Source organism: Helobdella robusta (assembly GCF_000326865.2).
Source record: "Helobdella robusta unplaced genomic scaffold HELROscaffold_11, whole genome shotgun sequence".
Taxonomy (NCBI): Eukaryota; Metazoa; Annelida; class Clitellata; order Rhynchobdellida; family Glossiphoniidae; genus Helobdella; species Helobdella robusta.
In genome coordinates this window covers 1,107,518-1,134,657 of record NW_008703617.1, presented here as the reverse complement: position 1 = coordinate 1,134,657, position 27,140 = coordinate 1,107,518, and the positions used below count along the sequence as shown (strand labels likewise).

General features: G+C 43.4%; 14 protein-coding genes across 14 annotated transcripts; all 14 read left to right on the top strand.

The window, feature by feature from the left end:
- Window positions 1–3,063: 3,063 nt before the first annotated feature.
- Window positions 3,064–3,513, top strand: HELRODRAFT_72127 (hypothetical protein; the record flags this gene model as incomplete). The annotated part of the gene is made up of 1 exon (XM_009012703.1): window positions 3,064–3,513. A coding segment is annotated over one exon (450 nt), but the record flags the coding sequence as incomplete, so codon positions are not given.
- Window positions 3,514–3,858: 345 nt separating this feature from the next.
- Window positions 3,859–4,524, top strand: HELRODRAFT_72389 (hypothetical protein; the record flags this gene model as incomplete). The annotated part of the gene is made up of 1 exon (XM_009012702.1): window positions 3,859–4,524. One exon carries the CDS (start codon window positions 3,859–3,861, stop codon window positions 4,522–4,524), a length of 666 nt encoding a protein of 221 aa, XP_009010950.1.
- Window positions 4,525–4,695: 171 nt separating this feature from the next.
- On the top strand, window positions 4,696–5,076 carry HELRODRAFT_72449 (hypothetical protein; the record flags this gene model as incomplete). Its single annotated transcript, XM_009012701.1, has 1 exon — window positions 4,696–5,076. A coding segment is annotated over one exon (381 nt), but the record flags the coding sequence as incomplete, so codon positions are not given.
- Window positions 5,077–5,544: 468 nt separating this feature from the next.
- On the top strand, window positions 5,545–5,811 carry HELRODRAFT_72110 (hypothetical protein; the record flags this gene model as incomplete). Its single annotated transcript, XM_009012700.1, has 1 exon — window positions 5,545–5,811. One exon carries the CDS (start codon window positions 5,545–5,547, stop codon window positions 5,809–5,811), a length of 267 nt encoding a protein of 88 aa, XP_009010948.1.
- A 137-nt stretch (window positions 5,812–5,948) lies between these two features.
- On the top strand, window positions 5,949–6,305 carry HELRODRAFT_72589 (hypothetical protein; the record flags this gene model as incomplete). The annotated part of the gene is made up of 1 exon (XM_009012699.1): window positions 5,949–6,305. The coding sequence occupies one exon, from the start codon at window positions 5,949–5,951 to the stop codon at window positions 6,303–6,305; it is 357 nt and encodes a 118-aa protein (XP_009010947.1).
- Window positions 6,306–8,654: 2,349 nt separating this feature from the next.
- On the top strand, window positions 8,655–8,939 carry HELRODRAFT_72547 (hypothetical protein; the record flags this gene model as incomplete). The annotated part of the gene is made up of 1 exon (XM_009012698.1): window positions 8,655–8,939. A coding segment is annotated over one exon (285 nt), but the record flags the coding sequence as incomplete, so codon positions are not given.
- A 1,842-nt stretch (window positions 8,940–10,781) lies between these two features.
- On the top strand, window positions 10,782–11,018 carry HELRODRAFT_72636 (hypothetical protein; the record flags this gene model as incomplete). The annotated part of the gene is made up of 1 exon (XM_009012697.1): window positions 10,782–11,018. A coding segment is annotated over one exon (237 nt), but the record flags the coding sequence as incomplete, so codon positions are not given.
- Window positions 11,019–13,652: 2,634 nt separating this feature from the next.
- On the top strand, window positions 13,653–14,090 carry HELRODRAFT_72568 (hypothetical protein; the record flags this gene model as incomplete). The annotated part of the gene is made up of 1 exon (XM_009012696.1): window positions 13,653–14,090. A coding segment is annotated over one exon (438 nt), but the record flags the coding sequence as incomplete, so codon positions are not given.
- Window positions 14,091–16,597: 2,507 nt separating this feature from the next.
- Window positions 16,598–17,362, top strand: HELRODRAFT_72282 (hypothetical protein; the record flags this gene model as incomplete). The annotated part of the gene is made up of 1 exon (XM_009012695.1): window positions 16,598–17,362. The coding sequence occupies one exon, from the start codon at window positions 16,598–16,600 to the stop codon at window positions 17,360–17,362; it is 765 nt and encodes a 254-aa protein (XP_009010943.1).
- Window positions 17,363–17,721: 359 nt separating this feature from the next.
- On the top strand, window positions 17,722–17,991 carry HELRODRAFT_72517 (hypothetical protein; the record flags this gene model as incomplete). Its single annotated transcript, XM_009012694.1, has 1 exon — window positions 17,722–17,991. A coding segment is annotated over one exon (270 nt), but the record flags the coding sequence as incomplete, so codon positions are not given.
- A 399-nt stretch (window positions 17,992–18,390) lies between these two features.
- On the top strand, window positions 18,391–18,804 carry HELRODRAFT_72453 (hypothetical protein; the record flags this gene model as incomplete). The annotated part of the gene is made up of 1 exon (XM_009012693.1): window positions 18,391–18,804. A coding segment is annotated over one exon (414 nt), but the record flags the coding sequence as incomplete, so codon positions are not given.
- Window positions 18,805–20,594: 1,790 nt separating this feature from the next.
- HELRODRAFT_156279 (hypothetical protein) lies at window positions 20,595–21,680 on the top strand (the record flags this gene model as incomplete). Its single annotated transcript, XM_009012692.1, has 1 exon — window positions 20,595–21,680. The coding sequence occupies one exon, from the start codon at window positions 20,595–20,597 to the stop codon at window positions 21,678–21,680; it is 1,086 nt and encodes a 361-aa protein (XP_009010940.1).
- A 1,970-nt stretch (window positions 21,681–23,650) lies between these two features.
- Window positions 23,651–24,118, top strand: HELRODRAFT_72539 (hypothetical protein; the record flags this gene model as incomplete). Its single annotated transcript, XM_009012691.1, has 1 exon — window positions 23,651–24,118. One exon carries the CDS (start codon window positions 23,651–23,653, stop codon window positions 24,116–24,118), a length of 468 nt encoding a protein of 155 aa, XP_009010939.1.
- Window positions 24,119–24,643: 525 nt separating this feature from the next.
- On the top strand, window positions 24,644–25,372 carry HELRODRAFT_72057 (hypothetical protein; the record flags this gene model as incomplete). The annotated part of the gene is made up of 1 exon (XM_009012690.1): window positions 24,644–25,372. A coding segment is annotated over one exon (729 nt), but the record flags the coding sequence as incomplete, so codon positions are not given.
- Window positions 25,373–27,140: the final 1,768 nt, after the last annotated feature.

The window sequence follows — 27,140 nt, the reverse complement described above, 5'->3', positions numbered from 1 at the left end:
AAATTATTTTATGCGTATGGTCTGTGTTATGTTTCCCTAATTTTTTTTTTTTTTTTTTTGTTTTCAAGATGTTCCGGCAAATAGGACTTACGGTAACTAATTTGATTTTTTGCAGTCAAATATGCCACACACGGCACGTTTTTCTTAATCTTTTTTTTCGTCTCATGACAAATTCAAAGTCAACGAATCAAGATTATTATTTTAAAAGCGTTATTAAATATTTAATTAATTAAGTCTTATCAAAAATTAATAAACGACCAAACGTTACTCAACAACTTCTAAATAAACTGCCATTTTCTAACAACAAATCTGATAAAATAAATTCAACGACACCTAGGAAACTTGACCTTCCAGTTTCAAGGTCACAATAATTTCTTCGGCAACAATGTGACGTTTAACACATTTCAAATGGCTGATGAATCGGGAGCCCAGAAAATTTTCATTGACAGTGAACGAACTCTTGGGAAAGGAGTTTTGAAAAATTTCTATTTCCACTCTTTCCCCCAACCACAGAACATTTCAGTCAGAGTGCAAATCTGGAGGCCAACGAACGTAAATTTGGTTCAAACGACTCAGTATCAGCTGGTCTGGGAGAGAAGAGTTTTTGTGATCAGTGATGCTCAGTCTGATGGATACATTTACATCGTTTGTTACTTTTCTGTTTTTAATACTTTTCTAATTGAAATTTGTTCATTTTGGCATGTTTAATCATGGTGAATATCATCTTTTTCAAAGTAAATTAATAAAATTTACAATTTTTGCAACATCAGATCAAGGCATACGATGACACCTCGTACTTCCTAACTGATAGAAAGGATTGCCTAGGAGTTACCATAGAATCAAAAATTTTCCCGATCTCGAAACAGTCGCAGGACAATTACCAAACATTAACATACAGTCTGGATGACAGCAATCCACAGTACCCAGTGTTGAATACTGTCATTAATACTAATTCTGTGTATTTTAGTGCACTTAGTTTGGCTGCTGAAGTCGATCCAAGTACTTGAAATTTAAATTCTTGATAATCTGTTAAAAATTTCAACAACTACTAATATTAAATTTAATAATAATTGAAATGTTTCAGTTTTTTATATCAATTATTATCGGCATTTGCTGGCTTTTGTGTTTAATTGCTTCATAATAAATCACATTCTAATAATTTTTATTGACTTTTATTGCATTTTTATTTTTCTTTATATAATTTCTCTTCATAATTTTTTCAAAAAATTTTTTCTTGTTAGAGATTCCTGGACCGCCAGGAGACACGGGCGCCACGGGGCCGATTGGATATCAAGGATATCCAGGCCCACCAGGTTTTTTCAAGTGTTCTTTATTTTATCACTTGTAATTTAAATTTTTAAAAATTATTGTTTCCTAGTTTTTAAGTTAAATAAATGTTTATTTTAAAAGATGAATGTAAAATGTTAAAAATATAAATTGATATTCAAGTTGAAGATGCAAATTATCTTTTTTGTCAACAGGAAGTGTGGGAAATACTGGAGCAACCGGCTTTACAGGTGTCACGGGAAATGGCAATCAAGGAGATACTGGTGCCACTGGTCCAATGGGCCCACCGGGTCCATCTGGACCTTCCGGATCTATTGGACCTCCAGGCATTTCGGGTGATCCTGGGAACACAGGAGTTTCAGGAACAAAAGGTTCAACTGGATTGATGGGAGCTACAGGTCCACCAGGAGATAGTGGACCATCTGGACCAGTTGGTGCAACAGGACCTCCGGGAACAGGCATCAATAAATTACCTGGTGCCACCGGCTCCACTGGACCACCTGGCCCTGCTGGACCACCAGGATCGACAGGGTCTACAGGTGCATCAGGTTCAACAGGAGGGACTGGATCTACGGGCTCTACAGGCATTGCTGGCTCGCCTGGCTTTATAGGACCCATTGGTCCACCGGGTCAACCTGGAACTCAAGGACCACAGGGTCCACAAGGAAGTACTGGTTTATCAGGATCAACTGGAGATACTGGATTAATGGGAGCTACTGGACAGGTAGGAGAGGTTGGTCCTAAAGGACCTCAAGGTCAACCAGGTCCTTCCATCAATGGACAAACAGTTACTGGATCTACAGGTGCTACTGGTGTACCTGGAGCCACTGGAGCCAATGGTATGCCAGGATACTCTGGACTGCCGGGCTACAGCGGTGACACAGGATTCACCGGAGCCACTGGAACTGGAGGTGGGAAGGGTCAAACTGGTTTTACCGGTGATCAAGGTCAAACTGGAAATCCTGGACAATTTGGTCAAACTGGACAAATTGGTCCTCAGGGTACACCAGGTCGAACAGGTGGAACAGGTCCAGCAGGTGATGTCGGAGCCACTGGACCCCCTGGAATTCCGGGTCCTCCTGGTTTTGGAACAGTGGGAGGCAAAGGTAATACAGGTGCGACTGGTCAGCTTGGAAGTCAAGGACAATCTGGTCAACCCGGGCTTCAAGGTTATCCAGGTGTGCCAGGATTTACTGGTCAAACAGGAAGTACAGGTTACACAGGTGCTACTGGTGATACAGGTAGCAGTGGATCGACTGGTTCAAGTGGGCAACCAGGAGCTACCGGAAATACTGGTTTTTAATATTATTTTATTCAAACATGTTTTGTTTGTCTACAAATATTTTGGTAGATGATGTATTGCACAAATGTAATGTAATTTTGTATCGGACCAGTGCCTCATGCTTTTGTGTTTTTATGTAAAAGGACACACTCGTCATCATGTCTTGTACTTTTGTTGTGATACAGTTTAGGTGTCGTGCTTAGTGTTGTATTACGTTGTAAGGCACCACATTATAAAACCAATTCACAGGTTCCAGCGGAGGTACAGGAATTACAGGAGTTCCTGGTTATACGGGCTTTTTAGGTAACACAGGGGCTACTGGGCCTCAAGGGCAGTTAGGTCCTCAAGGTCCGAAGGGTCAATCGGGTTTTCCAGGATCAAATGGTGCAATGGGCGATACAGGGGCCTCAGGAATGCAAGGTCCGCCTGGTACACCTGGTGGTTCTCAAGCATTGGGCACTGGTGGTGTAGTTGGTTTTTCTGGATCAACTGGTATGCCAGGTCCTCGTGGACCTCCTGGGCCAGATGGACCTCCCGGTTTTACAGGAATAACTGGACAAACAGGGTTTGCGGGATACGACGGACTTTCCGGGTCTACAGGAGCAACAGGTCCAATGGGTTATACTGGAAATCCAGGTGCTCAAGGTCCTACAGGGGTTTCTGGATTACCAGGGAGTACAGGTTTTTTCGGTGCAACAGGTGCTACGGGTGATTTTGGTGCTACAGGAATACTTGGTACCACAGGGATAGATGGACAACCAGGGCAACAGGGAGCTCAAGGTCCACAAGGGGACACAGGTCAGCCTGGTTTCACTGGTTCTACTGGATTGACTGGAATACCAGGATTGTCTGGAAATCCAGGTTCAACAGGTAATCCAGGTATGCCAGGTTTTCCAGGAGCCACAGGACCAACTGGATTTCCAGGTAATGGAGGAATTTTGGGCTCACAAGGATCTGTTGGGTATACTGGCTCTACTGGAGACACAGGTCCTAGAGGGTCGCCAGGTCTTCAAGGAGCGTCAGGAGCTACTGGGAGACCTGGTCTACCTGGATCAAGTGGTTCAACAGGCGTACAAGGTCCTACGGGTGCTGTGGGCATTGATGGTACCAGAGGTCCTACAGGTGCAGCTGGAAATCGCGGAGCAACAGGTTCACCTGGTCAGCAAGGAGCTGTTGGTCAAACAGGTGCAATGGGTATAACCGGAATCACAGGTGGTACTGGACTACCGGGTTCACCTGGACGATTTGGTGCTCCAGGGTCAACAGGAGCTACAGGTAATACAGGAATCATGGGAAATCCAGGAGATTCAGGTAATCTAGGTTCTCAAGGTTCAACTGGCTTTGCTGGAAACCCTGGATTGAATGGTGTACCAGGGCAGCTTGGTGCTACGGGAGCCACTGGCATACCTGGATTGATAGGTAATACAGGTGTCATTGGTGGTACAGGTGCTCCAGGACCAAGCGGATCAACAGGAGCTACTGGCTCTCCTGGATCAATTGGAGCTACAGGAAATCCTGGTCCATTTGGACCACAAGGATTTCCAGGACCTAAAGGATTTACTGGGTCTACAGGTTTTCAAGGGCCTCAAGGTCTAACAGGTCTTCCTGGTGCAACAGGCGCAACTGGAATTGTAGGTCCTTCTGGCAGACCTGGCCTGGAAGGGTTTTTTGGACCTGCAGGCATTCCTGGTGTGGTTGGATTGACAGGTCAGCCGGGTCTGCCTGGAGGAACAGGAGCCACAGGGAGTACAGGAATGACTGGTTTAAGTGGAAATACTGGTCCCCAGGGAATGCCGGGACCGGATGGTAATCCAGGTGAGAATGGGTTACAAGGAGGAATTGGAGGGACAGGAGCTACTGGTCCTAACGGGGTGCCAGGTGAGCTTTTACATAACTTCTATTTGTTTCATCAATGTTGTAATATTTTAACATTAACATTTCGTTCATTCAATTAAAATCATTCAACATTAACTAGGTAGATTAAATTAAAACAATTGTAGTAGTAGTCATTAATGAATGTGGTTACGTTATGATATTATTTACGTTATGGTAATAAAATTATTGTTTATTTCTTATTGGAGTAATTTATAAAATTTTCAATATTTGCAGGACCTCAGGGATTTCCAGGATCCCAGGGATCCCAGGGACCAGCAGGGGCAACTGGATTAACTGGAATGACAGGATCTACTGGTAGGAAAGGTATCCAAGGTGGTACTGGCTATCCAGGTGATGTTGGCAACACAGGTGCTACAGGACAACCAGGTGTCGCTGGTTCAACAGGTGCGATAGGATCTCTAGGAAATACTGGATTTAAAGGGCAGCCTGGGCTTCCGGGGAACCCAGGTATTGTGGGAGTCACGGGATCGAAAGGAACACCTGGATCAACTGGGGTTATTGGTTTTTCTGGGCCAACTGGTGCAACAGGTGTGACCTCATTTTATGATATTAAGGATTTGTATCTATTAAAAACATTTTACGATCTTCATCAAAAATACAATTATTATTAACAGCGTCAAGGTTGTTAATAGCGGAATAGCTACATTTATTTATTTATTTTTTTTTTTGAGCAGTTGCAACATTGGCAGCCCCGCTAATTTTGAAGCTAAAATAAGATCACTATGGTTTATTATTAATTGAAAATTTTATTTTCAAATCTTACGACTTATCAATTGAAAAACTTAAATTGAATGGCGTTGTTTTGTTCCTATTGATATATTAGTTTATGACTTTATTTCTGCTTTAGAATTTCATCAACTGTTTGTTACATAATGAATGAAATGAAATGATCTTTTATTCAACAACAATCCCAAATAAATGGAAAAAAAATCGTTAGGATGATTGAGGTAAAACGCGAAGTTTATCGAGCCCGACAACCTTTCAAAGGAGTTAATTTAAATATAAGTAATTTTAAACTGATTATTTCTCAAAACGTCTCAAACTATTCTTCCTTCCCACAATATTTTGGAAATTTAGGCATGATTGGGCCGCAGGGTCCGTCAGGTCCACTAGGATCAACGGGTCAACCGGGCAGCACCGGAGCTACAGGTGGGCCAGGAGGTCCAGGTTTTCAAGGCCCCGTTGGACCTCCAGGACCTCAGGGACCACAAGGACCTCAGGGTCCCACAGGGATCATGGGTCCACCTGGTTTGCCTGGTAACCAAGGTAGCACAGGATCGTCTGGACAGCCTGGACAGCAAGGTATTGTAATGTTGATGAGACGCTTGGCATTTCCAATAGTTTAAATTTAATTGTGATAGCAGTTGTTATATATGGCTTGTGACTGTTGTGGTTATTGCATGTAGAATATGACATTGACGACGAGGTAATGATTATTATTATGAAAAATTCAGGGGGAACGGGAGGAGCAGGATTTCCAGGAATGACGGGATCATCAGGTCCCACAGGTTACTCAGGTGCTACAGGCAGTCCAGGTCCTCAAGGTCCTACAGGTGCACGAGGGGACCAGGGTACACCAGGATCTACGGGGCAAATGGGCAACACAGGTGCTACAGGTTTGATTGGTCCTGCTGGCTCTACTGGTTTCCCTGGCCTGCCTGGAAATCAGGGAATGCCAGGTGCAACTGGATCCTCCGGAACGATGGGTGCAACCGGCGCTTTTGGGGATACAGGATGGACGGGAGATACAGGTGATACAGGACCTACAGGTTTTAAAGGACCTACTGGATTTCCTGGTCCTCAAGGATCACCAGGACCCAATGGTAAGTTGTTTTATTAAATTTTAGATATTCTATATATATATATATTTTAGACTTGGTGCTATCAGATGACACCAGTTTACTGGCCGAGCTAAAGGTCATCAGTCTGCTTGCCTCAGGTGATCACAACATGATCACAGCTTGCCTCAGGTGATCACAACATTTCCAATCAATTGTTTTGTCGACAAGTCATCAAACGTTGAGCCATGCAACAAAGCATATTTTTTTTATTTCAACAGAGCTGATTATAATTATCTTAATGAATATTTGTCAAGCATAAACTGGAATGATTGTTTTCAATATTGTTTTAACATCGATATGTATTGGGAAACGTTTGAACGAATAATCCATCATGCGATACCAATTTTCGTTTCCAAGATATGTCGTAAACGGTTATCGTCTCCAAACTTAATTCCATAATTTCTTTATTTATCGTACAAGACAAAACTTTATTTTTGGAGAAAATGGAAATCAAGTTCAAATCCAGTTGGCAAAGATCATTATTTGAAGATATCCTAGAAATGCTTCATTTTAGCCAACTCATACCGCAGAAACAGAGAAAACAAGTTGTTTATCAAAAGGCGAATATTCAATGATTTTATCAATACGTCAACAATAAACTGTTTTCTAAACCTCAGATTGCCAGTCTGCGAATTAACAATAACAATGTTGTGATGGCTAATGCATTTATCGAATATTTTTCATCCGTTTTTACAATTGGCGACAACGGCATATGTTCATTTTTAAGTCGTACTGAAAAATTATTAGAAGACATTTGGTTTGCTCCACATGCTGTGCTCATTCATGCCGTCATCTAGAAATGTTAGTTTGTTATTTAAAAATTTTTCAAATACATAAAGGTACACCTGGATCTTTTGGTTCCTCTGGATCACCTGGATTACCGGGCTCACCTGGTAACACTGGTCAATCTGGTCCACAGGGTCCATTAGGTGCAACAGGTAACTCTGGTCCGAAGGGTATTACAGGTGTTCTTGGGGCACCAGGATTTCCAGGACCTATAGGTGGCCAAGGACCAGTGGGATTTACTGGTCGTACGGGTGTGAATGGGGGTACTGGAGATACAGGCTTTCCTGGAATGCCAGGAGCCACTGGAGGAACCGGGCAACAGGGGGCCCCTGGTATGATTGGTGCTACAGGCGTTACTGGATTGACCGGAAGTACAGGTCTCATTGGAGCTACAGGTGGACCTGGTATTGCAGGGGTGCCAGGATCGAGAGGTGTGCCAGGACCCACAGGTGATCCAGGCAATAATGGTGGTCCCGGTCAACCTGGTCAACAGGGTTAGTAGCCTTTATGTTGAGTGTTTTTTTCAATATAAACCATCATGCAAATTATTTGGGTTTATTTGTACTTTTAACGCAAGAGTTTATATATTTTATTCCAAACTCAAACCAAAGAAATTTTTTTAGATCCATTATTATAAATATTATATATAAATGAAAAATATAAATCTAGCGAACAACTGACCACTTCGCAGGTGCAACGGGTGGTACCGGTGCTACGGGAATGACGGGATCATCGGGACAGTTGGGAGGAACAGGTGCAAGTGGTCCGAAAGGTTTTCCTGGAATAATGGGAGGAACAGGAGTTCAAGGTCAGCAGGGTGCTACAGGTGCTACAGGGTTGACAGGAGTCAGAGGTGTTACAGGTTCTAGTGGCCCTCAAGGATCAACTGGATTTTCTGGAATTATGGGCCAAACAGGATCCACTGGCGCAACAGGAGCTTTTGGGGCTAGTGGGGCCACTGGTGGGACTGGAGCAACAGGTTTTCAAGGTGCAACAGGCAACAAAGGAGATCCTGGAAGAGTGGGAGATACCGGATTTCCTGGTCAGATTGGAACAGGTGGTCAGCAGGGTACTACAGGGGAAACTGGATTTGCAGGACCCCAAGGACCAACAGGACCTCAAGGTTTCTAATTTAGATTAATTTCTATATTTAATAATTTTATCAATTTTTAACTTTTTTTTTAAATTAAGATTTTGCGATTTTTTCGCTGTATCAATTCAGCTTTTTCATTACTCAGGTGCTACTGGAAACGCTGGACAACCAGGTTCACCGGGTCAACAAGGTCAGCAAGGTCAACCTGGACCTTCTGGCCAGCCAGGATTTCCTGGAAGTTTAGGAAACACTGGCCCCGCTGGTTTGTTTTATTAAATTAGAATTACTTTTTCAACTTTAATTAACTTTTGTATTGAAACATTTATATTACCTATGATTTGTGAAAAATAAATTTAATTTATCTAATTGATTGACTAAACTGAAATTTGTATTAAACTGTCTAACTGTATCTAAGTTCTGCAAAATTAAATATGTTTGTCCAGGATTTTCTGGAGTACAAGGATCGACAGGCAATACAGGTAATCCAGGTGTTCAGGGAGCTACAGGCCCTGCCGGACCGACAGGTTTGCCAGGACCATCAGGTTCAACAGGATTTGTTGGTGTGCCTGGACAGACCGGACCCCCAGGAGCCACAGGAAGTTCAGGCAAGAATGGACTTCCGGGAGCTGTAGGTGCAACTGGTCCTCTTGGCTCAACTGGTCCAGTAGGTTCAATTGGTGCAACTGGACTGCAGGGATCAAGTGGAATTCAGGGACCTAAAGGACAAAATGGTTGGTTATTTTTATTTGTTTGATTGCAGGTTTGTTGGTTTAGGATTGCCTGGTTAATCAACGGTTAGCAATGAATGCTTGAATGATTGATTCAAATATTGGATGTTTCGTTGATTTGATAATCTGGTTGATTTACATCAGTTAAATAAATGTTGTTCGTTTGTCTATCTGTTTGTTTGTTTGTTTATTTATTTACCTAACTGTGCCAAAACTCCGACAGGTGTCCAGGGACCGCCGGGACAGCCAGGTCTCTCAGGAGGCTCAGGTATGCAGGGCAGTACAGGAATGACAGGTTCAACTGGACAAGTAGGGGCTACAGGGTGGACTGGACTTCTGGGTTTCCAAGGGGGTCCAGGGGCGTCTGGAGTAACAGGTAGCAGTGGTTCAACAGGAGCCACTGGCGTCACGGGATCCACTGGATTTACTGGTGGGTGAACCGTCTCTTGTAAAACTTGTTCTTTCGTTACTTATTAATCGTTTTATTAATTACGTTTATAATTTTAATACGTGTGTGTGCGTGCGTTCATGCGCGCGTGTGTGTGTGGTACGTGCGTGCGTGTGTGTGTGTGGGTTTGCCAAAAAATGCAATAAACACCTAAACAAATAGAATACGTGATGAAAATTTAATGTGATGCTGTTTGTTATCTGCAGTTATAATGTCAATTTCGTTTGCTGCGTTCGCATTATAGTTACATTTATAACATATTTCAGCACGATAACATTGTTAATTTTTTTTTATAAAGTATATCAGCGGTTCTCAACCTGTGGTCCGCGAGCAAAGTGTCGAGTGCAAGTTTTATTAAAATAAAAAAAATGAAAAAGATGAACTCCGATTGAGTCTTTCGAGTATTACTCCTCGTTTGGATAAGCTCAGCTCAACTGTGCAAGCTCTAGACCCACACTGAAATTAAATGTAGCATTATTTCTAATGTAGTTGGCACGTTAAAAAACCACCCGCGTATTATTATTCATTATTGTTAGCAAGTGACATTTGTTCATTGTAAAAGATGCAATTACAATTTGTTTCATTTTTGACATAAAAATTGATGATACACCAGATACGCCGTGAGATACGCTGTATGCAAACATCAATGTAAAACGAACATAATACTTTTTAATTTGAAGTTAAAACATTTATTAAAATATATGATAAATAATTTTAAATAACAATTTTAATACACCTATAGTCTAGTGTTGTAACTGTAGTTCTCTAAGTCTAATAGTTATACTAAGAACTATGTTATACTAACTATGTGTAGCTGTTACGTCATCATATGAAATAATAATTATATATATGAAATAATAATTATATATATATGAAATAATAATTATGTATATATGAAATAATAATTATATATATATGAAATAATAATTATGTATATATGAAATAATAATTATATATATATGAAATAATAATTATGTATATATGAAATAATAATTATATATATATGAAATAACAATTATATATATATGAAATAATAATTATATATATATATATATATATAAATTTCAAGTGCCCTGGTAGCAAAATTTTCAGTAGTGCACATTTTTAAGTGGTCCCTGAATCTCAAAAGGCTGAGAAGCGCTGGAGTGTATTGCAGTTATTATTGTTTCAACCGCAGTTGATAATCACAATTATCATCTAAGAAATAATGCCTTGAGCCTCAGCTGTATTTCATCATCATGTTTCGCATATTTCATTTCACCCTACAGGTCCATCCGGGTCAACTGGACAGCAAGGTCAACCAGGTGCACTGGGTCAACCAGGCTTTCCTGGTTCTACTGGCTTCGTGGGATTCCAAGGACTTCAAGGGGATACTGGATCCAGTGGGCCTCAGGGTAGCCCGGGTAATCAAGGTAGTCAAGGTCAGCCAGGTTTGCAAGGTGGTACAGGCGCTACAGGTGCTACCGGGTCGCCAGGAAGTTCTGGTTCCAGTGGTTCACAAGGTCCGACTGGTTGGACGGGTCCAACTGGTCAGCAGGGTCCTCAGGGATCTCCTGGATTTCCGGGGCCTAATGGAGGCATGGGATCAACTGGAGCTACTGGAAGTTCCGGAGGAACAGGAGCCAGTGGAGTTCCTGGGCCTTTTGGTTTGTTGTAATTTTTCATTTGGATTCTAATTAATAAATTCCTAAATAATTATTTATTTATTGCTTATAAGCGCGTGAATTCAATTTGAGTTTTCACGTTTTTAATTCAAAAAAATTAATTTTATGAATCACTTATGTTCTAGGATCGCCTGGTTCTCAAGGATCTCCAGGTCTTCAAGGAGCTACTGGCCCACTTGGATCTCAAGGTCCATCAGGTAGCAAAGGTCAGACAGGCGGCACGGGAAGCACTGGCTTCCCTGGAGATCTTGGTCAACCTGGTCAAACTGGTTCAACGGGATCACGAGGTTTTACAGGTTCAACTGGTGCTTCGGGGTCCTCTGGTCAAATTGGCTCCACTGGCCAATTTGGAACTTCGGGTTTTACTGGCGGTACAGGACAGCAAGGCTCGCCAGGTAGTACAGGAGTGCAAGGCGCCACAGGTGCTACAGGAACAATAGGAAATTTTGGATCTTCGGGACTGCCTGGTCAGCCTGGAGCAACAGGTCAAACAGGACCGCAAGGATTTCAAGGTCAACCAGGTCAGACTGGACGACAAGGACCGGTTGGATTTCCTGGTGCCACTGGACCTGCCGGTTCCGTAGGGGCGACAGGATTTCCAGGAGCGGGAGGTGGTGTTGGGGCGTTTGGTGCCACAGGAAGTAGTGGTCTGCCTGGAAGCACAGGATCTACAGGTGGTTGCTTGTTTTGCTTTTGGTTTATTTTCTTTGTCTTTCAGAAATATTGCACTTAATATTAAATTATGTTAATTGTTAGTGCGTTATTTATTCGTGTTCATTTTTTTTACGATTGCCAGCAGCGCTAAGATTGAACATGTAGAATTGTGACATCTGAAATACCTTAATGCAACGTTTTTATGTAAAATTTTCAGGGGCAACGGGTTTGCCGGGTTTCACAGGAGCAACAGGATTATTTGGTCCAGCAGGTCCACAAGGTCTTCAAGGTCCACAGGGTTCACCAGGAGCCACAGGTCAGACCGGTTCAGTTGGAATTCCGGGCAACACAGGATCAAGTGGTCAGTCAGGATTTCAAGGTCCATCTGGATTTCCTGGTTTCTCTGGTCAGCCTGGACAGCCTGGATCAATTGGTTCGTTTGTGGCGCTCAATTTTTTATTGATGATTTGTTTATTTATTTAAATTAACGTCAATCCAGCACATCGCACGCACTTTATATATATAGAATTCACTGTTTTTCACTTAGCGTATACGGCGAATGTATCACTTTTATTTATTTTTTATATCAAATTATTTATTGTAGTCTTTTGGATATGAAAAAATTTTATTTTTCTGTAGCCTGTCATCACGATGACCCAAAGAACACTACTTGCACAAATTATGCGAGTTGATAAGATAATATTTTTGTTTTTGGATGTTACAACGTTAACAAATACGAACAATATTTGATGTTTTGTTCCTTGCATTTCTTTTGTTTCTTTATTTTTGTTTTTAACGATGAACCCAAGCTATAGAAGGTTATAAGTTTATGAACTTATTAAAAACGTATCAATTGTTATCACGGTGGCCGGTCACATCACAAGTGGTTACTTTTTTGGCTTCCATGTCATTTCATTTCATGCAATAATTTCTTTTAAAATATTGTTTGATATGATTTGGCGAAATAAAATATAAATATATAAATGCTATCGTAAGCATTCATTTCCAATCGTTACAGGTACCATGGGAGCTACGGGATCGACAGGTTTCTTCGGAGGAACGGGAGCACAAGGACCCGTGGGTCAACCGGGTCAACCAGGTTCATTAGGAACTCAGGGTTACACAGGACCTATGGGGTTTACAGGTCTGACTGGGGCAACCGGAATCACTGGAGTAACAGGCGCTACAGGCCTTACGGGTGCTACTGGAAACTCAGGTTCTACAGGAGCAACAGGATCATCTGGATTTACTGGACCTACTGGTTATACGGGATACACCGGATTGACTGGGATCACAGGGTCAACAGGTCAAACAGGTCAGATAGGATCTCAGGGTAGTACAGGTGGTTCTGGTGTTCAAGGTAGTCCAGGTGCTACAGGTGCGAGTGGTTTTCCTGGACCGACTGGAACTGTTGGCGCCGATGGTTAGATGAATAGTTGATGCATCTAATTAATTGATTATTTTAATTTGGTTTTTTATTTAAAAATATTATTTAATATTTGTATAATATTATTAATTTAATACTATAACAGATTAATGTAATTTTCGTTTCTCTTAGTAATTTTTTTCATCATGATACTACTTAACAATTAGGACAACCGGGCAGACCAGGTGATCCAGGTCCGACGGGTCTTCCAGGTAACACAGGCACTGCAGGTGCAACGGGATCTACTGGATCCACTGGTGCTTTTGGACCGTCTGGTCCTTTGGGTTCAACTGGTGCTACAGGTAGCAAGGGTCAAACCGGATTCCCTGGTTCGTTTTTATTTTGTTTTTGATTAATTTAATTAATTTTCATACAAAATTAAATTTTTACTTGTGTACACGTGCGTTATTCAATCTCTAATATATTTTCTGTCAAAATTAATATTGTTAATGTGAGAAGTACATTGTTTGAAATTAATTTCTTTACTTAATCAGGCAATCCAGGTGCAACTGGCGTTCAAGGTGACACTGGTTTTTCAGGTGCGTTTGGATCACAAGGGTCAGTTGGACTGCCAGGCCCACCAGGAGATCCAGGCAGACCAGGATTTACTGGATCTACTGGATCTACCGGGTCTTCTGGAAGCAGTGGTTTTCAAGGACCTCAAGGACCAAGGGGTTCAGATGGTGCAACTGGAAATCTAGGCAATCCAGGTAGCCAGGGCCCACAAGGACCTGCAGGTTATCCAGGTGTGCAAGGAACTCAAGGTGCCTCGGGACAATCAGGGACATTGGGATGGACGGGAGCTAGTGGCTTGCCTGGTCCCACCGGGGCAACTGGATTACCTGGATGGACTGGTGGCACAGGTGCCTCAGGTAATACCGGGTCAACAGGTGTGTCTGGTATGCAGGGAGATACTGGAGGAACTGGACAACCAGGGCCCAAAGGTTTTCCGGGAGCTACTGGACCCAAAGGATCAACAGGTTAAAAAACTTTCTGCGTTAAACTTTCACTTGAAAATTAAACTATGGCATTATTTTAAAAACATTAAACAATTTTTTTTACTATGTATGTTGTACAATTTTCATAAATTAGAAGATTGATTTATTTCCTACTTTAAACCCAGGGGCTGACGGACAACCAGGTGTACCAGGAGTAACGGGAGGTACAGGTATGCAAGGTCCAAAAGGTCAACAAGGCCAACAGGGATCAACAGGAAGTGCAGGTAACACTGGTAATCCAGGTAACCCTGGTTCCATAGGATCATCTGGTTTTATCGGTGTAACAGGATGGACTGGAGCTTCAGGTGCAACAGGTGCCACTGGACTTTCAGGCGCGACAGGAGGTACTGGTGCTACTGGATTTCAAGGACCATCTGGAGTTCAAGGGTCAAGTGGCAGACCGGGCGATCCTGGACCACAGGGAGATGTTGGGTTTACTGGATTTACTGGCATCACTGGAGGAACAGGTCTCTACTGTTGTCTATTATTGTTAATGTCGTTAAGTGTTTTGAATTAATTTAGTTTTCTTTTAATAAAAATTCCGTATGGAACACGTTATGAACAAAATTGGATTTATTATTTTCAGCAAACTCACTCTTGTTCATCGATATAAACACAAACGATAATTTTTTTAAATAAATGTTTAATTAAATGAAAGAATAAATGAAAAAATTAATTAAATTTTCAGGATCGACTGGTTCATCAGGATCAACTGGTCAACTTGGGTTTACTGGAGATACAGGTGCCAGAGGTGAGAGTGGACCTCGTGGTTTAAATGGACAGCCCGGAGTTCAGGGGGCCACTGGACCAGTAGGACTTAACGGAGTCTCTGGAGGGGTTGGCCAACCAGGTGCAACAGGATCTACAGGCAATCAAGGTAAAAATTTTGATGGTTGTTTTGTTTGTGTTTGATTTAATATTGAATGACGTGGTTTTAATGCTTTCATTGTTAAAATGCTGCAATTTTGTGATTGTGTTTTTTTCAATGTTTAACATGTAGGAAAATGTATAATATTGATAACATAAGTGTGATAAAGTTAAATGATGTAGCTAACACATGCTTCATTTAAATGGAAACACGCACGATTTAGTGATTTTATGTAAAACATTGTAATGAACCTTGAAATTATTCAGGTGTTCAGGGTTGGACGGGTGCCTCAGGAATGTTTGGGCCACAAGGACCATCTGGAACTCAAGGGTTTACTGGTCCTGCGGGAGATCCGGGTCCAATGGGGCAGCCAGGGCAACCTGGGTGGACAGGTAATTCAGGCAGTACTGGTGCTACTGGATTAAAAGGAGTGCAGGGTCCAATTGGAAACTCTGGTTTTCAAGGTAGTCAGGGCCTTCCAGGTGCAGTAGGTCAAACCGGTCCAACAGGTCAACAGGGTCCACAAGGATCACAGGGTCAACCAGGATCAACAGGTTCAGGTGGTTCAGCTGGCCCGCAAGGTGCTACAGGTATAACTGGTGGCACTGGCTCTTCAGGATCAACTGGAGCAACTGGTGTGATTGGACAAACAGGGTCAACAGGACTTCCCGGTCCTCAAGGATCTCCAGGTTTTCAGGGTAATACCGGAAGTCAAGGCTTAACGGGCTCTCCTGGTCCTGTTGGAGCCTCAGGATTGCCAGGTTTTCCTGGTTCCAAGGGTCTACCTGGCTCTCTTGGTAATACAGGAGCTTCAGGCTCTGTCGGCCAGCAAGGTACAGGCGGGGTAATTGGCTGGACTGGTGCCCCTGGATTTTCAGGAGCCACTGGGGCGACAGGTCAGGTAGGAGTAACAGGTTTTCCAGGTAGCCAAGGTAACACAGGAGCACCTGGATTGATCGGTGCAAGTGGTCAATCAGGACCGGCTGGTCCTCCAGGTCCCCAAGGTCAGCAAGGAGCCAATGGAAGTCCGGGATCGACAGGAGCTACTGGAATTACTGGGCAAATCGGAGTTGTTGGTAGTGCCGGAAGTACTGGATCTACTGGACCTGCTGGTGAGCTATTAATGCAACTTGATAATTAAAACAATCTTATTACGCTTGCATTGTTGCAAAAATGTTAGTGAAATATTCATGTGATAGAAACTTGTTATACCTCTTGTTATTTTCATAAAAATTTAAGAATATATTGTCTATTACTATTACGTCTATTTTTAAAATTTAGATAGTTAACTGAAATGCTAAAGCAGTAATTTGTTTTAATTACTCAATTGCTTTGTATGTGTCATAAAGTGTGCAGTGGTTCTTATATACGTTGGTTTAATTGTTTCATGATATTTTTGCTTGACGGACCGAAATTTTGTTGTCCATAATATATCGATATATCGTTTATAAACATATTGATGTTAACATCGATGTTATATTTAATATTTTGAAAATATTGATATATTGCTTCAATTGCTAAAGTTGAGTTTTTTTAAATGTTTAAATAATAAAAGTGACCATAATATAAAACAATTGCCACCCATCAGGCCAAACAGGTCCAATCGGTCAACCAGGTACTCCTGGTATGATTGGTCAGACGGGAAGCACAGGTGAAAGAGGTGATACAGGTACAACAGGCAACACTGGCAGTTCCGGAGCAACTGGGTCAACTGGGCCACAAGGTTCCCAAGGATTTCAAGGAGCTTCAGGCTCTACCGGTGGAACCGGCTCAACGGGTCCGGCTGGGTTTACCGGTAATCCAGGTAATCCGGGTTTAACTGGGATTCCGGGTCAACCTGGTTCTACTGGAATGAAAGGACCTCAAGGAGATCAAGGTTTACCAGGTTGGACCGGTCAGAGTGGATCACCTGGATCTTTAGGAGCCCAAGGATTTACAGGGGCGACAGGTGCCACTGGAGCATTTGGTTTACCGGGACCACTTGGTTTTACTGGACCATCTGGTCAAAAAGGTACTCCAGGAACTGTGGGAGCTTCTGGTGGCGTTGGACCTCAGGGGGCTACTGGACCACAAGGTTTACCTGGGTTTCCAGGTCCAAATGCTGGTCCTGGACAAATGGGTCAACCTGGACCGCAAGGAGATACCGGGACTCCTGGAAATACTGGTCAACCTGGCTCACGAGGCCAGCCTGGTAACCCTGGATTAACTGGCCAACCTGGGCAATTTGGATTTCCTGGTGCTACAGGGGTCACAGGTGATAGGGGTGCAGTTGGAGCTACAGGAGCTTCTGGTGCCACTGGCGGATCCGGAAGTCCAGGGGGTGTTGGTCAAACAGGTTCAACAGGAGGAACTGGTTTTAGCGGTCCGATGGGAAACCCAGGTATTTTCTAAATGTTTGATTTTTATTACATACATTTTTGCACCACATTATATTAATGATATTTTTACATTATTTTTATATATCATTAATTTTTAAAGGTTTGCCGGGAGCAACAGGTCCTCAAGGATTCACGGGACAACTAGGACCTCAGGGAATAATGGGTCAGCCAGGCCAAACAGGTCAGCCAGGTCAACCAGGTGCTGTTGGAAATTCAGGCTCCACTGGATTTACTGGACAGACTGGTACAATGGGTGTTCCTGGTTCTACAGGTGCAACAGGTAATCCTGGCAATCCAGGCGTAGTTGGATCAACTGGGTCTCCTGGAATTCCTGGTCTTCAGGGTCCAACCGGCTCTACAGGACCATTTGGAATGACTGGACTAACAGGCGATAGGGGTGGCACTGGATACACTGGAATAACTGGTGTACAGGGATCTACAGGCCCACGTGGTATATCTGGTCCAAACGGTAATATTGGGTTTCCAGGTTTACCTGGATCTGTAGGCCAAACTGGTAGTAAAGGTGTTCAAGGACCCCAAGGTGTTCAAGGACAAACTGGATTTACAGGTTTATCTGGACAACAAGGTACACAGGGAACACAGGGACCAAGAGGAGCGACCGGTCCTGTTGGTTCAACAGGTCAGTCAGGAATTATTGGCCTTCCAGGAGCTACTGGATTTAGCGGATCACCTGGAGTTGTTGGTCAAGTAGGACCACAAGGCCAACCAGGACAGCCTGGTAGTCAAGGCTTTACAGGTCAGCAAGGTACTCAAGGACCTAAAGGAAATCAAGGACCAAAAGGAATCGTTGGTGATGCGGGAAATACCGGACCTCAAGGATTTACTGGTTCAACCGGTCAAACTGGTCAGCCAGGTCAAACTGGACTTCTGGGAGCAACCGGTGTAAGAGGACCCACAGGTGACACAGGGGGACAGGGTGTCAAAGGAGGAACTGGAATAATGGGAATTCAAGGTGCGCAAGGTCAACGAGGACCGCCTGGTCAGGGAGGACAAGGTGGAGGGGGAGGAATTGTTGGAATGATGGGTGATACAGGTGATACTGGAGCATCGGGACCCAGAGGTCCTCCGGGTCCTCTTGGTCAAACAGGCTCTATTGGCCCATTTGGATCTCCAGGTGTTATTGGACCAACGGGTGCAACCGGTCCAATTGGTGACACCGGGGACAGAGGGCAGAATGGATCTTCAGGTCAACCTGGTCAACAAGGACCTTCAGGGCCTCCAGGATCAACAGGTAATACTGGTTTGGTAGGTCAGCCAGGTTTTCCAGGGCAAGATGGTTTACCTGGTTCTCCTGGTCAGCCGGGCTCACAAGGTCAACCAGGACGTCAAGGACCTCAAGGTAATTCAGGCAATACGGGAGAAACTGGAAACACTGGACAGACGGGAGCGGTAGGTCAACAGGGGCCTCAGGGAGATACTGGTTCATCAGGCTCCTCTGGATCAGTTGGTCAACCAGGTCTGACCGGTAGCACGGGAATTACGGGTTCTACTGGTGATACTGGGTCTTCTGGTAATCCAGGTTTTCCTGGACCACAGGGGCAACCAGGTAATACAGGTCTTTCGGGAATATCTGGAACACAAGGTCAACAAGGATCCACCGGTTTACCAGGTTTTACGGGCGCAACTGGTGTGCAAGGAGGAACTGGCAGGACTGGACCTACTGGTCCAATTGGCAACACTGGACCTTCTGGATTCGATGGTCTACAAGGTTTCACAGGCTCTCCAGGTCAGAAGGGAGTTAAAGGTTCAACCGGGCCAAGTGGTCCTCCGGGAGATACAGGCCCGTCTGGTGGATCGGGTTTTGTTGGTCAAACAGGAGCTACGGGTCAAACAGGTCAGCCTGGGTTAAAAGGTTCAACAGGTTTACAGGGAGGTGTTGGAGCAACTGGATCATCGGGACTAATTGGACCCCCTGGTGATAATGGCTTACCTGGTTTATCCGGATTTACAGGGTCTACTGGTAATACTGGAGATATGGGATCAACTGGAAACACTGGAATGATTGGGGCAACTGGTCAACCAGGTTCACAAGGTTTTCAAGGTCCACAGGGTCAGCAAGGATTACCTGGTTTTACTGGACAAACTGGTTCTACGGGATCAAAGGGAACAGCAGGTTTTACAGGTCCCAGAGGAGGTACGGGAGATACTGGTATGCTTGGAGTTACTGGATCATCAGGTTGGACTGGTGCGTCGGGAAGCAAAGGTGCAACGGGGTTGTCTGGTTCTACTGGGCCGCCAGGACAGCAAGGTAAATTAATATTTTTTATTTAATGTTATTTGTTACATTATAACTAAATTGTAAAGTGGCATAATTTGAATCGCGTTGTTTGAATGCAAGAATGCAATGCGCTGGTATTACCATGAATAGCTAATTAAGAGAATAATAACGATAAAAATTTTATACATGTGAACATTTTATAGTTTGCATCAATTTATTTCATCAATTTAATCAAAATGTAGTAAGTAAAATAATGTGATGCTATCAAAACAAGAATAAGATAAATGAAATGAAATTAGCTTTAGTTTTTTAAGAGTAAAGTTGAGAAATTGTATAACAATGAATGGAGTAGAAGACAAAATTGCATGAAAAAACTTCAAACTAAATGAGTTGAAAGATTGAAGGAAATGAAAAGTAATATTCTTTAATTAGCGTAGGTTGTTTACGTCCAAGCACTTTGTTAGTGACTCATCTACTACAAATTTCAAACAAAACTTTTTTTGTAACGAATACACGTAAATAAATGTAGAAGCAAGCAAAATAATAGACTTTTATGATTACATTAAAATATTTTACAATTTTTATTAAACTTTTGTTTTGATTTGTTGGTACGTTAAACTAAAAACATTGCGTGATGTTTAATTTAATTTGAAATTATTGCATGAAAAAAGGAAGACGGTTTGATCTTATGATCGGAAAAATTGTTTGAATGTTTTAATTTTATTGGAGTTTATTTATACAACTTGTTTTTATTTTTTAAAACGTATTGTTAGAAAAAACATGTAACGAATCACTTCACCAAATAACATAAAATTATTCATTTTTCATTATAGGATTTCCTGGATCGAATGGACCTCAAGGGTTTCCAGGACTTCAGGGATCAACAGGCCAGCAGGGACCACCTGGTGACACAGGTGCAGCAGGAGTACCTGGAGGATCGGGTTTTGTTGGACGTCAAGGTTCTCCAGGTGCCACAGGAGTTACAGGTCCAACAGGATTTACTGGTATGACAGGACCAGCAGGTCCTCAAGGGCAGTCGGGCTTCCAGGGTTTACCTGGTTTTCAGGGTCCCGTAGGTGATCAAGGTGCTACTGGAAGTGCTGGTCAATCTGGACCAACTGGAGTTCAGGGACCAACTGGACAAACTGGTGCAAAAGGACCGGACGGACCAAGTGGTTTACCAGGAGACACTGGACAAACTGGTAGCACTGGAATTGCTGGATCAACTGGTTCACCTGGTTCATCTGGATCGCCTGGATTACCTGGAATTATTGGGCCTCAAGGGCAGTCTGGACAAAAGGGTTATACAGGAGGTACGGGTGTTTCTGGCATTAGAGGTGCAACTGGTTCGCTTGGTCAACCTGGTCAGGTGGGTCCACCAGGTTTTCCAGGTCAACCTGGTTCTACTGGAGCCGATGGGACAGGTGGACTTCAAGGTTCAACAGGTTTTCAAGGTTCTACAGGTGTGCAAGGATTTACAGGAGATGAGGGCGATAAAGGAGTTCAAGGACAAAATGGTGCCCCAGGATTTCCTGGACCTCAAGGACCACAAGGTTCAGCAGGTTCATTTGGACCACAAGGATCTCGTGGTTCGACTGGATTACAAGGTCCAGCAGGTTCAGTTGGTAACACAGGACAAGCAGGTGGGCCAGGATCTCCTGGTGTACAAGGTTCTACAGGAGCAACTGGAGCCACGGGTTCTCCAGGTCCTTCCGGGAACCTGGGAAGTACTGGTCCGCAAGGACAACCAGGTCCACAAGGTGTTCCTGGTTCAACCGGTTTTAAAGGTCAACCTGGATCACTTGGAGCTACTGGCACAACTGGTAACCCCGGTGGAACGGGCGATACAGGCAGCCAGGGGTTTCCAGGTCCTCAAGGATTTACAGGTCCAAGTGGCAGCAAAGGTGCCACAGGTTCATCTGGACCAGTCGGTGTAAAAGGACAAAATGGAGCAACCGGCCAACCAGGACTTGTTGGTGCAACTGGTGACCAGGGTGACACAGGTCTCCAGGGTCAAACAGGTTCCACTGGAATCAGCGGTCCACAGGGACCTCCCGGAAGAAGCGGATCAACTGGTCCAAGAGGTATGTAGTGTGATTTAATGTAACGTAATTTATTGTAATGTTAAGTGCTTTATTCTTATTTCGTGCTCAAACTTTAATGCGATCGAAATGTATCCAGATATGAAAATAAGTAAGTTTGTGTTATTCCTTATAACATTGTCTAGGCATGTATGGTTAGGTTTCTTTGGTAATGTCCAATCACTTAATGTTTTATATCTAACGACGATGTTCCTGACAAGTACGCACGAATAAGTTATGTATTAGAATGAATGTTAGTGTCGTTTATGGTGGTTGTTTTTTTTCTTCTATGTGTTTTGAATTTTCTTATTCCGATGATGTTATTTCGTTTTGATAGGTTTGATTGTATTTCTTTTATTTTGACTCTGTTCTTTGTTTAAATGAATGAATGAATGTTTGAATAGATTGGCACGCGTAAGTTAGTTTAGAATAGAAATTTTCAAATGATACCGATTCATCTAAAGATGTCCCACTGCGTCTGTCTTTTTTTCATCTATTCTCATCTTATTTTATTCATTTGATTTTTTCATACAGTTTATTACGATAAAGAAGTCATTGAAATCATTATTTTCATTGCTATGTTACACTGAATTAATTATTTAATCAAAAGAGTTTTTAGATTCAACTAACCAACCAATCATTCAATCAATCAACCGACTACAACACCCATCCAACCAACACAGGTGCAAACGGAGACCAGGGTGCTACAGGTGCCACGGGAGCATCAGGACAAACTGGTCAAATGGGATTGCCAGGTTCACTTGGTTCACCTGGATCTCCTGGAAGTGCTGGTGTTCAAGGCGCAACTGGCGCTACCGGATCAACGGGAGGGACAGGAGGAACTGGTAGCTCAGGAAGAATCGGGGACACTGGGTCAAGTGGAGCTACAGGGATCAAAGGTAGGCCTGGTATTAGTGGAAATTTTGGTTCCCAAGGTCAACAAGGTGCAACAGGTGATGTTGGGTTTTCAGGTGTTTCTGGACTCCCTGGAAATCCTGGTGCTTTAGGTCAACCAGGTCCTCCGGGAAGCACTGGATCAACTGGATTTCCAGGTTTACAAGGTAATCCGGGTAATTCTGGTGGTTTTGGCAGTACAGGTATAAAAGGTTTTACCGGTTCATCGGGACCTAAAGGTCAGCCTGGAGCAACTGGTGACGATGGACAACCAGGTTCAGTTGGTGTGACTGGGTCCACAGGAGCAACTGGACAATCAGGCAATCCAGGTGCACCAGGTGATACAGGAAGGCCAGGGAGTGTTGGTGCTACAGGTAATCAAGGAGCGCCTGGGCCTTTTGGACCTTCAGGAGCCATTGGCAGCTCAGGAAGAACAGGTGCAACAGGTGTGCAAGGTTTCACTGGATCTTCTGGTCAGATTGGATCCCCAGGTAGTAGAGGTTTGCCTGGAAGTTTTGGAGGTACAGGTGCTACCGGTATTCAAGGCATCCCTGGTCAGATGGGATTCACAGGTCCAGAAGGAGCACCAGGGGGTGAAGGTGCCAGAGGAATGGTTGGAGACACTGGTGCACAAGGATTAGCCGGAGTCACAGGGTCAACTGGACCAACAGGTCAACCGGGTCCATCTGGATCGAAAGGTCCAACAGGACCTGCAGGATTTTCAGGTCCACAGGGTGTAACAGGATTTTCTGGACCAATGGGAAGACCAGGTTCTCCTGGAAATCCAGGTCAGCCAGGCCTTCCAGGTAACTTGGGTCCACAGGGTTCGACAGGTTTTCCAGGAGTTACGGGCCAGGCTGGACTTTCTGGGTCTCCAGGCAATCCTGGAGCTACTGGTCAACTTGGTCGAACTGGAGTTCCTGGTTATACTGGAATTCAGGGCTTTACCGGAAACACTGGCAGCAGTGGTTCAAGAGGTCCACAGGGTCAACCAGGTAATCCAGGTCAACCTGGGTTCACTGGTTTCACGGGTCAGACTGGATCTACTGGTCCAACTGGAATGACAGGACTTCAAGGAGATTTTGGCATGACTGGATCTCCTGGAAATACTGGTAGGCCTGGGGATCAAGGTGCAACTGGCGCAACTGGATCAGGTGGACCTAGTGGTTCTCCCGGTTTTCCGGGCTCGGCTGGAGACACTGGCTTCACTGGATTTACCGGATCTACCGGGCCAAAAGGTCCACTCGGTTCTGCAGGCGCTGATGGTCTACCTGGTTTTGCTGGAACAGTTGGAAATACTGGTTCTTCTGGATTGAAAGGATTTCCTGGATCACCAGGCCAACCTGGACCCCAAGGAATGGATGGAACACCAGGTGTTCCTGGGTCTCCAGGTGGACCGGGAATGAAAGGATATACTGGCTCAACTGGTCCATCTGGTCCCGACGGTGAGAAATTATTTTGTTTATTATTGCACCGTTATATCTTGCTTAGAACAACAATAAAACGCTATACACATGTTCTAAATCCACACGCCACCCATCAATTAACTTCTTAATTATTATCGATTGCTTCCTAAATGAGCGTGCACAATCATCACTCGCACTGCACAGGATTACAAGGTTCAGCTGGTGATCCCGGATTACCTGGACCGAAAGGTCAGCAAGGACCATCAGGTCAACCCGGTTCAAATGGTCAGCCTGGTATTCCTGGATTTGTCGGTACATTTGGAGCGACTGGGGTCTCAGGAAATCCTGGTTATGATGGTCTTCTAGGAAATACTGGATTTGTTGGTCCCAATGGGGATCCTGGTGAGTTGTTACATTCAGTTTTTTTCGTTTCTTTTAGTTCATCCTTTGTTCATTGTTTTTTTTATTTGTTTTTGCCTTCGTTGTTGGCATTGTTCAAATTATTTCTTGTTTGTTTGTTTGCTCGCTTATTTAACGGCGCTTCAACTCGTTACTAGACTAGACAGAATTGTCATCTTGAACGTCATTTTGCTTGTGATATTCAGAGCAACTATTGCAACAGTTTTTAACTTTTGTTATTTATCACGCTCCACCCAGGAGCGACAGGACCAACTGGATACACAGGAGCAACTGGTTTTCAGGGACCCACTGGAGATCCAGGTAATCCAGGTCAACAAGGTGTACCAGGTTTTAATGGTCTTCCTGGATTAGCAGGATCACCAGGTCCCAGTGGTAACAGAGGTCCTACGGGAGCTACTGGATTTCCAGGTTCACCAGGAAATACAGGATTCCCCGGACCAACTGGACCCTCAGGTTTTCCAGGACCAAAAGGTCCCACAGGACAAATGGGACCGATTGGACCAATCGGTTTAACAGGAGATACTGGTCCGATAGGAATGCCAGGTTATTCTGGATCACCAGGAGTGGTGGGTCCGATGGGAAATACAGGTGCTACAGGTCCAACTGGTTCTAAAGGTGTCACAGGAGTTGATGGAGCCACCGGTTTGCGAGGGTTTCCGGGAGATACCGGATTGAGGGGACCAAAAGGCACGCAAGGTGCAACAGGTCCGGCAGGAAAGACGGGTGTTGAAGGATTACCGGGCCCGCCAGGACCCAGAGGTCTAACAGGTGTTCTCGGCACGCAGGGTCCAGCTGGATTTGTTGGACAGTTTGGTGAAACTGGTAAGCAGGGTAGCACTGGTCCCATCGGAGCGACTGGCCTGGTCGGACTACCTGGTGCTCCTGGCAACTCGGGATCCACTGGGACCACCGGCTTTATGGGACCTAAGGGAGCCATCGGTAGTCAGGGAGCACCTGGACCTCCCGGAATAGCTCAACGTTAGTGAAGTTGATGATGATGCTAACGATGAAAGTTGAAATTTATTTAAAAACTTATTTGAGAATCTGTTTTTTTTTTAAGAAGAAATATTTTTCTTTTGTTTGATTGCATTAATGTTTCAATTTCGAAGTCAACTTAAAACTTATTTATTTGCACAATGAATGTCCGTCTTATTTGTCTATGATTTAGTAGCGCTTTTAGGATTCAACAATAAAAAAGCGCTGTATATAAATTTCCGTAATAATAATAATGTTACATATTTTTTCTTCAACTAAATCATATGTAGCTGCCATTAATTTGTGCTCTGATATGAATTGCGACCAAGAATGCGAAATTGAACAAACTCAAAATGGTATTCTTTTATTAATTAATTTATTAATTAATTTATTTATTTGTTAATTAATTTATTTATCATTTTATTTATTTATTTATTCATTCACTCCTTCATTCGTAACTGCTTGTTGATCCGTTCGTTCTCACCCTTTTGACAAATTCTAACCAATCAATTGTGTGGCAGGACCAAAAGCTTATTGTTTGTGTAGAATGGCCAATACGTGGGTGAGAGTAAATGAGGGCATCAAGTGCAATAGTTAGTCTACCATCATTATGAACTCCACCATCTTCTTCATCATCCTTTTCATCATCTTCTTCATCATCATTTTCATCATCTTCTTCATCACCATTATCATAATCCTCTTCTTCATCATTTTTTTCATTACTTCTTTACAATCGCTTAGATCGTCATCCACATCTTCACCTCCATCCTCCTCATCATCGTCCTCATCACCACAATCTAGATCTTAACCCGTGTAATTACGATAACGGGGGTTGCGAGCACACGTGCATTTACCTCGGCAACCTGGTCACCCAATGTCTCTGCCAGACCAACTATACCCTCTCTCCAAATGGCAGAAATTGCTATCCAACTATCGGTAAGTCCTACTGGTTTCATGATGTTATTATTATTACGATGATGACGTGGCGATGACGTCATTGTGACTTATTATTTCTACACAGTCGTCATCATCTCAATGGTCATTTTGTCATTGTTACTTCATCATTTCCTCGTCGTCAAATCCCTTTATCATCAACACATCGTTCTATCATCATCACGTGATCATTTTATCCTCACGTGATCATTTTATAATCATCACGTGATCAATGTAGCGCCATCTCAACCGAGCATCGGCTTCAACATAAATTGCTCCATCGACAACGGGGGCTGCCAGCACATCTGTGTCCCAGAAACATCCACAGAGCCAGCGCATTGCAAATGTTTCCATGAAGGTTTCTCCCTCGTCAAAACTTTCGGATGTGAAGGTAATGGTGATAGATGATGTTTTTGTTGTTGTTGTTGCTGCTGCTGTTGTTGATGGTTTTTGATGTTGTCGTTGTTGTTGCTGTTGTTGTTGTTTTTGTTGTTGCTGCTGCTGTTGGGATAATGAAGAGAATGATGATGGCGATTAGATTTATGAACGAGACTGATGTTGATAAAGTTGTAATAAAGATGATGATGAAACTGGCAATCACAAAATGATGATTGGGATAGATAGTGCTGATGAGGATTGAGATGATTTAGATGATGATTTAGATGATGAGTGAGGATGATAATCTCACTATAACCTTCACCTTATAACGCTTATATCACTACCAGATGTTGATGAATGTAAGACTTCGCCAGAGACTACGTGTGTTGGGTGCGACATATGTCTCAACACGTACGGCAGCTACAGGTGCTTCAATATCACTCTCACAGTTACGCCACAAGCTGG